Genomic DNA, 11,445 nt, shown 5'->3' with positions numbered 1-11,445 from the left:
TTCAAGTAGAACCAATGTCCATAGGAGATTAAATTTCACATAGATTTTTTTTCTCATGAATGAATGTCCCGTGAGGGAACTCTCTCCTGGCCCCGCGTCGCCCCCCGCGTCGGGCGACTTGGGCGGCGGAACCCTAGCCGCCGCCGCCGCCCTTCCCCGCCCCTTCCTCTGCCTTGCCGTCGCCTGAGCGAGCGGCCGGCAAAGCCGGCGGCTCGCGAGGATGGCGGCGGCGGGGCTCGCGGCGGCCATCTCCCGAGCTCTTGGCGCGGGTGGACGCAAAGGCGGTGGCCGACCGGAGCGGCGCCGGCATCGAGGCGCATGGCGGCGGATCCGGCGTCGCCACCATCGGATCTGGCGCGCTCGCAGCTGGATCCGGTCGCGGAGGCGCGGGCACGGCGTCGGCGAGGCGTGGGCGCTGGCGGCCGCGACAGGCGGTGGCAGACGCGACGGTGGCGCAGGCACGGGCGGCCGGGCGGCGGCGTCAGGCGTGATGGCGGAGCAAGCGCGGGCAGCAGCGGCAGGCTCGGAGGAGCAGCTGCTGTGGCCGGCGGCTCGATGCCTAGCGGCGACGGCAGCGGTGCCCCCAGATCCGCGCCTCTCGGCTGGATCTGGAGGATGGGAGCAGTCGGCGACGGCGGCGACGGTGTGGCGACGGTAGCGGCGGTAGTTGGCCGACGGCAGTTGGCGACGGCGGTGACGGCTGTGGTGGCTGCCGTGTCATCTGGCAACGGCGGCGGAAGACATGGCGTCGGGCTGCTAGCTGTTCGGTGGTGGAGGGCGACGGCGGAGCAGCGATTTGCAGAGGCGGCGGTTGGCGTCGGTGGCAGTGGCGACGGCGGCTATGACTCTGGAGGCAGTGGCGACGTCGGCGGCGGGGAAGGAGTCGGGGGCGAGGTGGCTGGGTGTTCAGCAACCAAGGCTGTGGTGGTGGTGACCGTGTTTGCGGTCACCGGAGGCATGGCGGCCTCGGTTGACTAACCGAGGGCGTGGGAGATGGCTGTAGCTGGCCGGCGCGGCATCGTTCGGTGGAGGGGTCGGAAACCGGCTTGGCGCAGAGAAGTGCAGCCGATGGCAGCGGAGGCCGGCTGGGCGCGAGAGGCGCGGGCGGCGGAGATGGAGGCCGGCTGGGCGCGAGAGGCGCGGCCGATGGAGGGAGGCCGAATTGGCGCGAGAGGCGCGTCCGTTGGAGGAGGCCAGCTTGGCGCAGAGAGGCGCGGCCGGCGGTGGAGGAGGCGACCTAGGTATGAGGAGGAGCTGCCGGTGGGTGCGGCGCGGTTTTCGGCGCACGAAGGCTGGCCGGCGGGGGACGCCGGTGCAGGGGTCCCACATATCGGCAAAGCTTGTGCGGTGGTGGAGCATCGGTGCGCCAGCCGTGCCTTTGTTGGTCTACTGGCGGTCGGCCACGCTTAGCGGCGGCCGATCCGGTACTAGCCTTCTCCTGAGCGTGTGTGTTGGCGATGTCGTCATGTGGGTGGTGGTATTTTTTTCTTTTCCTGGTTACGACTCTTTAGGGTTGTAATCTTACTTTTTTTTCCTGCTCTATCAATAGAACTTCGCACCGTCTCGTGCGAGTCGTTCAAAAAATTTCACATAGATGCCATGCAGAAGCAACTTTGTTATCTTGTTCAAGGCGGTGCGTAGTTCTTTTCCTTGAAATTTAATCCAAATCTATGCAAAATTAACAAAATAAACAAGGAATTAATTGTAAGCACAAAAATCTCTTAATCAGTCCAATCATTATGTACTCAATAACCCTAGTCGCGATAGTAATAACACAAACATACTCTAAAAGATAATCTGAGAGCATGTATTACATATTTGAAATTTGATCAAGAGAAAGAAGTTAAACAGTAGTTGCCATCAACATCTAATCACATAAAAGGTGCTTTTAAAATGCTATTTCAGTTTCAGTCTAAATTGCATATAAACATGTGGCTATCAGCCACCACCACATGACAGTAAATACGATGATTTTGCATGTAATAAAATAACTTGCCTCCTCTCCTTGGAAATCCAAAGTAAGATCCTTTACATTTGAAGCACCGCACATAAGATCAGTCAATTTGAACCCTGATTGATTACTATACGCAGCACAAACAAGCTTTAACCCCTCAAGACATGGAATCACACCAAAAGATAAAGGGGCAACTGAAAAGAACCAAGATTCACATAATAGATGCTCTAGTTTAGGGAGGCAGAGAAACTCTACAGTCTTGATACTGCACGAATAGAGTTCAACGAGGCGGAGTTTTGAATTTGGCATATCCAACTTCAGCTTTGACGAATCCCGAAGTTTACAAAGATGCAGAATTAGTTGCTGCAACTGGTCACAGCTGATTAGTAGTTGACACAGATCTGCTTCAAAAAACATTGTCGTAGATAGAAAGAGTTTTGTGAGGCAACATGACAGACTACGAGATATATTAAAGAAATCCACTAAGCTCTTTGCATGCAGTCGCTTATGAAAACCTATGAAATTTATCCTCGGAAACCAAGAAAAGAAGGGAGATTCCATTGACTTCTATCGCTTTGAATCACAGAAGAAGATCGTTGCTTCTTCTCTCTTGTGTTTTCTTGCAGAACTCGCAGAGAGCATCGATGCATATATTCTAAAAAATGAAAACCAGCAGCAAAAGATGAATTTAAAACACGCCCAGGAAAGGACAAAAAAAAAACGAACTAATACCTGTCCGCTAAGCCGCTAGAGCATCGATCCGGCGAACGTAGAGCCAGGATGGAGAGGGAAATTACAGCGGGCGACGGCGGCGGCGGCTAGGGCAACCGGCATCGATCGCCGGAGTTGCTGCTGAAATGGGTGGCACCGTGGCAGTCGCACCCACCAGGGGATATGTTTGGGCCGTGGCCCAAACAGCGTTAAAGCCCGTGCGAGTATTACGGTTTGGAATAAGTTAACTTTCTATCCCTCAACTTGTCCCCGAGTCCCTGGAATTGCGGTCTAATGGGCTGGGCCGGATAGTTTGCTAGTGGCTGTCGCCCTCGCTAAATTACTCCTCGATCAAGGCCTAACACAATGGTCCATAAACACTGTAAACTTGGGTAATAAGTCAGGTTATTAGTGACAAAAAACGAGACAAAAATATCGCAAAGTTAACACTACTGGGCTTACAATACTCCTTATATCTGATTGTGATGTTGATGATGCAAACTACTCCCTCCGTATTTTAATGTATGACGCCGTTGACTTTTTAACAAACATTTGACATTTCGTCTTATTTAAAAAATTTATGTAATTATCATTTATTTTATTGTGATTTGATTTATCATGAAATGTTCTTTAAGCATGACATAAGCATTTTTGTATTTGCATAAAAATTTTGAATAAGACGAATGGTCAAACGTTAGTTAAAAAGTCAATGGTGTCATACATTAAAATACGAAGGGAGTATCTGATATCATCTGGCTGTGATGTTGCAAAGTATTTGCAATAAATTCAGGACGCGTTGTGCTTGTGATTTGGCAAAACCAGGATGATGATCTAACGAGTTCTGCTAAAACGTAGGTGGTATATCATGGTGCATCAGGGAGATCGGCTAATGTTCAGAAAGTCAGATTTCAGAATTACGACAAATCAGCAGTGAAGAACATGTTGGGTGACGTCTATGCCAATGATAACTGTACCCAATCAAGGTACCAGACTAGCCCATTACACATCGAATGAAAAATAAAAATCATCATTTTTACAGGGCGCGAGAATCTGTTTTACAGTGTACCCAATAGCAAAGAATCCATTCTTTGTTAGCGGAAAATTATTTCAACAGGGCGATTGATCCCAGCTTTGAGTTGCTTCACCATTGTGCTTTTCTCATCATTATTCCCGAGACATAGATTTTCACATCATTGTGCTTCAAATTCAAGTTTATAGACAAATATAGTAATATTTATAATATTAAATTAGTTTTATTAAATTAATATTTTTTTAATTACATGGTACAACGCAGATACTCACAACATACACGCAAACCATACCCCTATGAGCATCTTGCCATCTTCGAAGACTGGGCTGGCAAATCTATCCTGGAGAGATTAATGAAGTCACCACAGACGCCTCGCTGTAGACGGGTACGTCACCTACCACTGAAAGCACAAAGCCATTAAATCCTAGAAAATTCGCTCCCATTTTCATAATAAATTTGTCTTGGGTTGAAAATGCTATTATTTTTGTACAAACTTAGTCAAACTTGAAGCAGTTTGACTTTGACCAAAGTCAAAACGTCTTATAACCTGAAACGGAGGTAGTAAAAGATAAATTGGATTGTCCATTGCTTCACAATCCTTATAGGGATCTCTGTCTTCTAAAATAACTTACGCTCGTCCTCCGCCTCCACTTCTTCCCCTTCGTGTCATAGTCTGGCAACCAATCCACGATGCGGTTCAGCGTCTCCGCCATGGGCACGTACGTCCTCCTCGCCGCTGTGCGTGGCATGGGCTTTGCCATCTCCTTAGTTCGGCTGCCACCGAGCACGCCATAGGAGGAGACTAGGAGGCCTTCCAATCCGCCGTGGAAGCCGCTCCTCTCCCTGTTGGTCACGGTCCTTTCCACTCCGCCGCGGGAAGAGCGAGCGACGTCGATGCTCGGTTTGCATGCGGCGTGCCTCCGCCAACTGTTGAGCCTCCTTCGCCGCCGTCGTTAGGCACGCCGCACGCCGGCCGCCATCTCCTCACCCCGCACGCCGCTGCCACATCTGTCGCCGCCGAGACTCGAGACCCGAAGGATGGGGAGAGAAATAAGAAGAATACTATATTGTTTCACTGACATACAAGTCTCACATGGGTTTTTATTTTTCTTCTAGCGCCACGTCATCCAAAGTCACCTCAATATTGTCTTGGGACCCAATATAACCTGATTTTATAAGATTATGGATGTGTTATATCTGGTATTCTGGTTCAGGGACGATTTTAAAACTCGATAACAAGATAAGAATCCTCAAGTGAACTTATTCCTATTATGTTTAGCTGCGGTGTTATGGGTTGGGTCGGATAGTTTGTTAGTGGCTATAGCCCTTACTAAATTACTCCTCACGGCCTAACACATAGATCAAATTAAATATTGTAAAGTTAAAATATAACTTAAATCGATATTTAATAAATTTAAATAAAAAAATCATGCCATTTAGTAACTCGAGAAACGAGTGAATTTATCCACCATTCTAATCCTTTGAAAAGAACACACCAAGTAGTCAAATACTCAAGCATCAAACTACTTTCCTCAATGAGCGCAAGTATGTAAATCCCCTCCAATCCATTACACCCACATATACAACTAAAATATTACTACTTCAAAGGGTAGGTTATCATGGCACCACCATTCGAAATGGACCCATCAAGCCTTCTTTTTCCCATTGCCCATTGCTTCCCTATGTTGCAGAATGGCATGCTTCCTTTGTTTTCTCTCCCAGATGTAGAGCCTCTGTTCATCTGCAGACAAGAATACGAGAGGGACTCATCAAAGTCGATCATGAGGCCTGGAATCATTCTCACGAGAAGAGGGGAAAAATGGTCAGATGGATACTTTCTCTGTAGCTATGCTGGATGGATGCTGACCCACATTGCTTTCTTTACCTCTACGCAAAGATGGCATGCTCGATTCATCACTTATTATCTACTATCTCCTGTACATTGCAGAGCAAAGGCCGTGACAGCGACGAAGAAGGCTGGGCGCTGGCGATGGAGCAGATTATGATGGTCGCTTTGCTGGCAGTTATTATTCACTCGACTGCTACTTTACATCCATCACAAACATAGTGATGGTTTACTTTTTCTTTTTTACCTTTGCTTTGCTAGAAGATATCTGGAAGGATGGCCATTGCAGCCCATGTTATGCAGTACTTGTGATGTTGATGTAAGGCATTCATCCACTGAGTATTGTCGAAAAATGAGAGAGATTTGCTATTGTCCCAGGCTCCCAGCATATGGCCAACAAATCTGAAAGAGGGAAGTGCAGAGAAGGCCTGAATATAAGTTGCTTCATTTTTTTAAGACAACAATAGATTATGGGCACAGACTAAAGATTACCATCTGTGAATGGTCTCCAGGTTATAGTTACTAGTTGGCAAACTAGATGAATATAATAATTACATAAGAAGATTGCAGTTATCTTGCAAGCAACTGCAAGATACTACTGAAGTGAGACTCTTTTCTCAGCCTGCTGATTGCAAATTACTCAACAAAAAGAGCTTTGTTATAATTATTATTCTTTTGTACAAAAGAATTTCCACATGATCCAAGTGTATAAACCCCTGATCTCTCCTAAACATGGTGTTCCCCACGGTACACATGTGCTTCCTTTGTCATCGTCATTGTAGCAGCAATGTAGCATTTGCTGCATCTGCTATAAGCTGTAAAAGTTTGTGCGTCTATGTTCATTCCAAAATTCAGTATGTTCCTTATCCTTCTTACCCTATGACGATGAACTATCATCATCGGAGTTGTTTTCTCTCCGTTGGCCATAGAGACTTAGAACTGGCAATGAGGATGTTGCTGAGATGCGGAATGACCTAGCCGATCCACCAATGACTGTTCTGTCCTGCTGCATCCGGCCAACCTCCCTGCAAACTTGATCCAACGTTGACAGGAAGTCCCTCACCACCATGAATATCCTCAGAGGATGCGCTTCCTCTTTCGCGGTGTCGCCATGGAAGTACTCAGTGATGTCCTTCACTCTCCCCAAAGCTCTCCTCTCCTCACCTCTGACTCTCTCTATCTCCCTTTCAGCTTCCTTCAGAAAGTCTTGCATTGACATAAAGAATCGCTGGCCTTGAGTGCATTTTTTCTCAAGTTGCAAGACCGACTTGATCTTTTCAAGACCTGTTTCTAGCTTATTGACATAACCATGAAGCACATCGAAGTCCATGGTAGCCGCTTTCTTGACGTTTCCAAGCTCGCTGCTGAGCCCAGATACAACCTTGAGACCATGCTTACGGTCATCTTTAGAGCTACTAATCATGGCACTTTCTTTTTCAGATTTTGCGTCTTCTGACCGAATAATTTCTTGGACGACAAAATGGAGCAATGTGGTTTTACCATCAGTGCCCTTGACATCTGCTAGTTTCAGGAGAGTATCAAGCTTGAAGGCTTTAGCCTCACCCCTATTTGTCCCAACATTCATCCGGTTTCCGGTTCTCAGCACTGCTTCAAGGAGTTTTAGGAACAACCTACTGCCTCTAAGATCTTCACAAGCAGCCTAAAAAGTAAAAACATGACAAGAAATGTCAGCTAATTGTAGGTTTAATAGTTGAAAATGGTGATGATATTCAACATGGCAAACTAAAAGACTTAGCATACCTCCAGAGTTTCAAAAGAGTTTCTTAGGTAATTTATTTCAGTCTCAAAATTGGCTCGGTATAGCATTGCATCAACTCTTTTGAAGGCAAAAGGTATATCCAACACAGCCTTTAGAAAGCGCTCGGCAGAACCAAGTTTCGATAAGTCACCACTGTAGTCTCGTAGTTTCAGTTCTTCCTCTTTAGTAGGAGCCATCTTGACTAATGTTTCCAAAAGTTCACTCCCCAGGCATTCAGCATTGCCTGCTCAAAAGAACAATAGAAATTACACATATTCACTGGACACCCTCATGTAGAGATGGCATACTAAATTACAGATTTACAGTATGCCGCAATGAAAAAAACTACTACCTCCGTTTCACAATGTAAGTCATTCTAGCATTTCCCACATTCATATTGATACCAATAAATCTAGATAGATATATATATAGATTCATTAACATCAATATGAATGTGGGAAATGCTAGAATGGCTTACATTGTGAAACGGAGGGAGTAGTTCATATATTGTTCTGACTTCTGAGGATGAGGAAGATTTTGGTTCAGACAGTGTAGTTTTTAAGAATGTGATTGCTTAGAAAAGATGAAATATGATAACAATGAGAAAAACACCGATGGCTTGAGAGAACTTAGGATTCACGAAACACAACAAGTTTAGTTTTCCAATTTGTTTTGTTTCCAAAGGAAAAGTTGTGCAATTCGAATTTAAAACAGGCACAACCAAGATAACTGATAGTTTTCTAGACTGCCGTTGATGCTGTCAATATTATTAACTCGATAAATTTTGCAGCTGTATACTGTATAGAGAGTAGTATTACTATTACCTCGACAACGACATAAAGAAAAATAATGTTCAATGTAACATATGATGGATGTTTCAAACTTCCAAGTCACTGTAAGTTCTGTTGAGGTCTTTATTATCAAGACCTGACTTTTTCTGTTAATTCAACAGCTCCTAAGTACCTAGCACTATCAAACGGGCATGCCACCAAGAAAACAAAACAAAATATCATCGAAAGTACGGACCGAGCAACAAAATCTGAATAAAACATCCTACCAAAGCAACAAATGTGCTAAACAAACACAACTAAGCCAATTTAAGGTCGCTTTTTGCAAACAGTAAAAGTCTTCTTCAGTTATAGAACGATGGAAGCTAATCAAACACTATATCAAATCAGATAGCGACTACTATTACCAACAAAAATGAAATGATGATTCTATCGTGGTACGCTGAATTAACAATGCAATGTCAAAAGCAGTAAACTGAACTAAGTACTCACCATCCAACAGTGCATCCGAGACCTCCTCACGCGTGACATTCAACGCGCGCAGCAGGATGGCGATGTTCTGCGCCTTCTTGGGGTCGAGCACCCTCTCCTCCTGCCGGAACGACGGCACTCCGGCGGCTTTCCTCCCGACCTCTCTCGGCGGCGCGGCCGGCGTCGAGTTGTTCATGAACAACGCCTCGATCATGTCCTCGTCCAACCTGAAAGGAACGCCTCAACGTCACACGCGTAATTCAAAGACCAAACCTGTAGCAATCACGGCATTCAGTAGTGTGGACCAAATCTCAACTGGAATGAGCTTGACTTCAGCTGGTCCCAGACCATGGCGCGGTCGGAGGTCGCCCGCACCTTGTCCCAGTGCAGCGGCTTCAGCTTCGGCCGGGGCTCGCCGCTGCCCCCGTCGTCGGCGGCGGCGTTGTCCCCTTCCCGCATTGACGTGCTCCCGTTGTTGTCCACCGTCGTCGCCGCGGTGATCGGCATCGGCATGGCAATGCGCGGCCCTTCGGGTGGCAGAGGCTTGAGCAACCGGCGCCTCGATGTCGGCACGGCCGGCGGCTCCGCCGGCTTTGGGAGATTGTTGTTTGACGGCACGGATGGTGGTGGTGGTGGTGGTGGAGGTGGTTTCGGCGCTGTATTCAACTTCGGCGGTGGCGGTGGTGGTGGGGGAGGTGGCGGTGGAGGTGGAGGTGGGGGTGCATTGGAGGGTTGCACCGGCCGCGGTGACGGCGAGGTCACCTGTTTGGTGTCGGGGGTGGAGCCCGTGGAGAAGCGCGTGCGCGGGGGCGTGCGGCGGGAGCGCGCGGGGGGCGGGGCGGGTGGCGCGGCGATGGCAGCGACCGGGGGGAAGAAGTCGCTGGTCATGCTGGGGAGGCTGCGGCGTGAGGCCGTGGTGGTGGTGGGCGGGCTGGACGCGCTCGCCGAGCTCCAGGCCTCGGCGGCGCCGCCCCCACCGGAGCCCCCGGAGAGCTGCCGCGGCGTGTAGTACCCGTCCTCGTCGGAGGAGCCCAGCGTTGCGGCGCGCCGCAGCGGCGGGAGCGGGCGGAGCTCCGGGCTCGGGTGGTCGGCGTCCTCGTCGCGGCTCACCCCGCGCCGCGCCCGCTCGCTGCGCAGCTTGCGGTACGGGGACCCCACGAGATCGGCGGTGGTGGGCCCGTGGTGGCGCGCGGGGGTGGTGGGCTCCACCGTGCCGACGTAGAGGAAGTCGGCGGCGGAGGTGGCGGCGCTGCGATGCGCGCCGGCACGGTCGGGGCCGAGCAGCTTCTGCGAGTCGCCGCGGCGGCGGGCGCGGCCGGTGATCAGGAACGCGCAGGCGAAGCCGAGCAGCGCGACGGCGGCAGCCGCGCCCGCCCCGGCAGCGACTATGGTCGCCTTCGTAGGGCCGCCTCCGTGGTGTCCCGAGCCGGACCCCGACGGAGTTTTCGAGACGTCGGCGGCGACGGTGGTCGGGGAGGGAGTCGTTCCGGGGCTCGTCGGCGTCGTCGTGGTCGGTGGCGCCGGAGGGAAGAAGTCGCCGGAAGGCGCGTCAGGCGCCGGCGGAGTGCTGGGGTCGGAGGTAAAATCCGGTGCAGGCGGCGGCGGCGGCGATGGTGGAGGAGTCCACTCAATGGGGAAGAGCGGCTGATGCAGCACCCTCCTCGCACTGCCGCCGCCGACACCGCCGGACTCAGCGGCCACCGCGACATGGCCACACAGCAACACCGCCGCGATCGCGACGAATCGCGCGATGGCGGGAGGCATTGACAGCAGAAGAAAAGAAAAACAAAAAATTAAAATCGAGCCAACCAAGGCAGCTGCAGCTGCTGCTGCTGCTTTCTAGAGTGAGAGAGAGTGAGCGAAGGGGAGGGAGGGGAGAGAGGAAGAAAGCCGCCATTTTTCGGTTTCGGAGTTGTACCATATGCAATCCATCGTTGGAGATCAACGGTCTCCCTCACACGTGGCATGGGAATCTGCTTTCCGTTTTGCTTCTTTTCCCTCTTTTCCCCTCTCTTTCGCAGCATTTCCTCCTCTTTTTATTTGTAGGTACCCACTCAGTCACTCACTCACCAAGAAACCATACTTTAGATTAGATGGACCTTTATTTTTCTTCTTTAAAAAAAACTCAACATTATGTAGCTGGTAGTGTAAAAAACTTAGATGGTATAAAGATATCATGTAGTCCTGTTGCCTCTGGAGAAATTAATGAGTTAAACAATTAGGTTGTGGTAGGTTGGTGCTCAGCGAAGGAAAGAAAATATTCCACACAAGACACATTCTGAACTGGAATCCTATACTTTGCGTACCAACCAGCCAGTTGATGTGAACATCAGTGTCGCCGAACAGCATTCCGGTGGCTTAAACTAATCAGGTTGCGTTCACTGACATGTGGGGCTTCCCGGTTAAAGCCTGGGCCTTTCCTACCGTGTTTGGGTCGCGCGCGCAATGTACTGATTTATTACTAGTACATTTTTATTTAAAGAGGATGTACTGATTGACAATGCACAAAGCAATCCGTCGTTGGATGCTGCCCTGGGGTTGCTTAGTACCTGCTTCTTTTCTCTCTTTACAGAACCATTAACAATCTGTATCTTTCTCTTGCTGGGATTGGATCTTCAAATACCAATCTTTATTTTTTTTCCTCCTTTGTTAGTGCTCGATTAGCTTTAGTCGAAAGCGTTTTACTGTGGGGGCTGCATGTCTCCTGCGTACCGTATGTACTGAATCATCACGCAGTACTACATTAGGAAGAGGAGAATATAATTTCATAGAGGAGTATTTTGTTTTCCCATGTTGGGTCCCACGTGTAGCATGGTCTGCTGGTCGCTTGGCCTTCGGCTTCTCTTTTGTCCGCTTTCCAGTCCTCTTGCGGGTAGATGGATGGAA

General features: G+C 49.3%; 2 protein-coding genes across 3 annotated transcripts; one reads left to right on the top strand and one right to left on the bottom strand.

Moving 5' to 3' along the window:
• The first annotated feature begins 318 nt into the window (after positions 1-318).
• On the top strand, positions 319-5,853 carry LOC127769038 (uncharacterized). The gene is made up of 3 exons (XM_052294737.1): positions 319-936; positions 5,644-5,703; positions 5,803-5,853. The coding sequence occupies exons 1-3, from the start codon at positions 319-321 to the stop codon at positions 5,851-5,853; spliced, it is 729 nt and encodes a 242-aa protein (XP_052150697.1).
• Positions 5,149-10,488, bottom strand: LOC127768981 (formin-like protein 8). 2 transcript variants are annotated; one of them, XR_008016643.1, is made up of 6 exons: positions 8,876-10,488; positions 8,581-8,786; positions 7,303-7,544; positions 6,034-7,201; positions 5,789-5,943; positions 5,149-5,436 (listed from the first exon to the last, which is right to left on the bottom strand). XR_008016643.1 is itself a non-coding variant. In XM_052294654.1 (4 exons), the coding sequence occupies exons 1-4, from the start codon at positions 10,321-10,323 to the stop codon at positions 6,419-6,421; spliced, it is 2,679 nt and encodes an 892-aa protein (XP_052150614.1). In that variant the 5' UTR covers positions 10,324-10,488; the 3' UTR covers positions 5,974-6,418. The 2 variants fall into 2 exon arrangements, 1 of the variants encoding a protein (XP_052150614.1); XM_052294654.1 differs by lacking the exons at positions 5,149-5,436; positions 5,789-5,943 and having other exon boundaries at positions 5,974-7,201.
• Between the last annotated feature and the right edge of the window lie 957 nt (positions 10,489-11,445).

This window comes from Oryza glaberrima, chromosome 3 (genome assembly GCF_000147395.1).
Source record: "Oryza glaberrima chromosome 3, OglaRS2, whole genome shotgun sequence".
NCBI classification, from domain to species: domain Eukaryota; kingdom Viridiplantae; phylum Streptophyta; class Magnoliopsida; order Poales; family Poaceae; genus Oryza; species Oryza glaberrima.
The sequence above is the reverse complement of the archived record's forward strand: the minus strand, read 5'-3'. Positions and strand labels throughout refer to the sequence as shown.

Bases quoted from the DNA above. Each gene is read 5' to 3' on its own strand.
- LOC127769038 (XM_052294737.1), top strand. From the start codon at position 319: ATGGCGGCGGATCCGGCGTCGCCACCATCGGATCTGGCGCGCTCGCAG. The intron at 937-5,643 runs GTGTTTGCGGTC...TGTACATTGCAG, and splicing joins AGGCTGTGGTGGTGGTGACC to AGCAAAGGCCGTGACAGCGA. The intron at 5,704-5,802 runs GTCGCTTTGCTG...TTGCTTTGCTAG, and splicing joins CGATGGAGCAGATTATGATG to AAGATATCTGGAAGGATGGC.
- LOC127768981 (XM_052294654.1), bottom strand. From the start codon at position 10,323: ATGCCTCCCGCCATCGCGCGATTCGTCGCGATCGCGGCGGTGTTGCTG. The intron at 7,545-8,580 runs GTGAGTACTTAG...TCTTTTGAGCAG, and splicing joins CTCGGATGCACTGTTGGATG to GCAATGCTGAATGCCTGGGG. The intron at 7,202-7,302 runs GTATGCTAAGTC...TTTACTTTTTAG, and splicing joins ACTCTTTTGAAACTCTGGAG to GCTGCTTGTGAAGATCTTAG.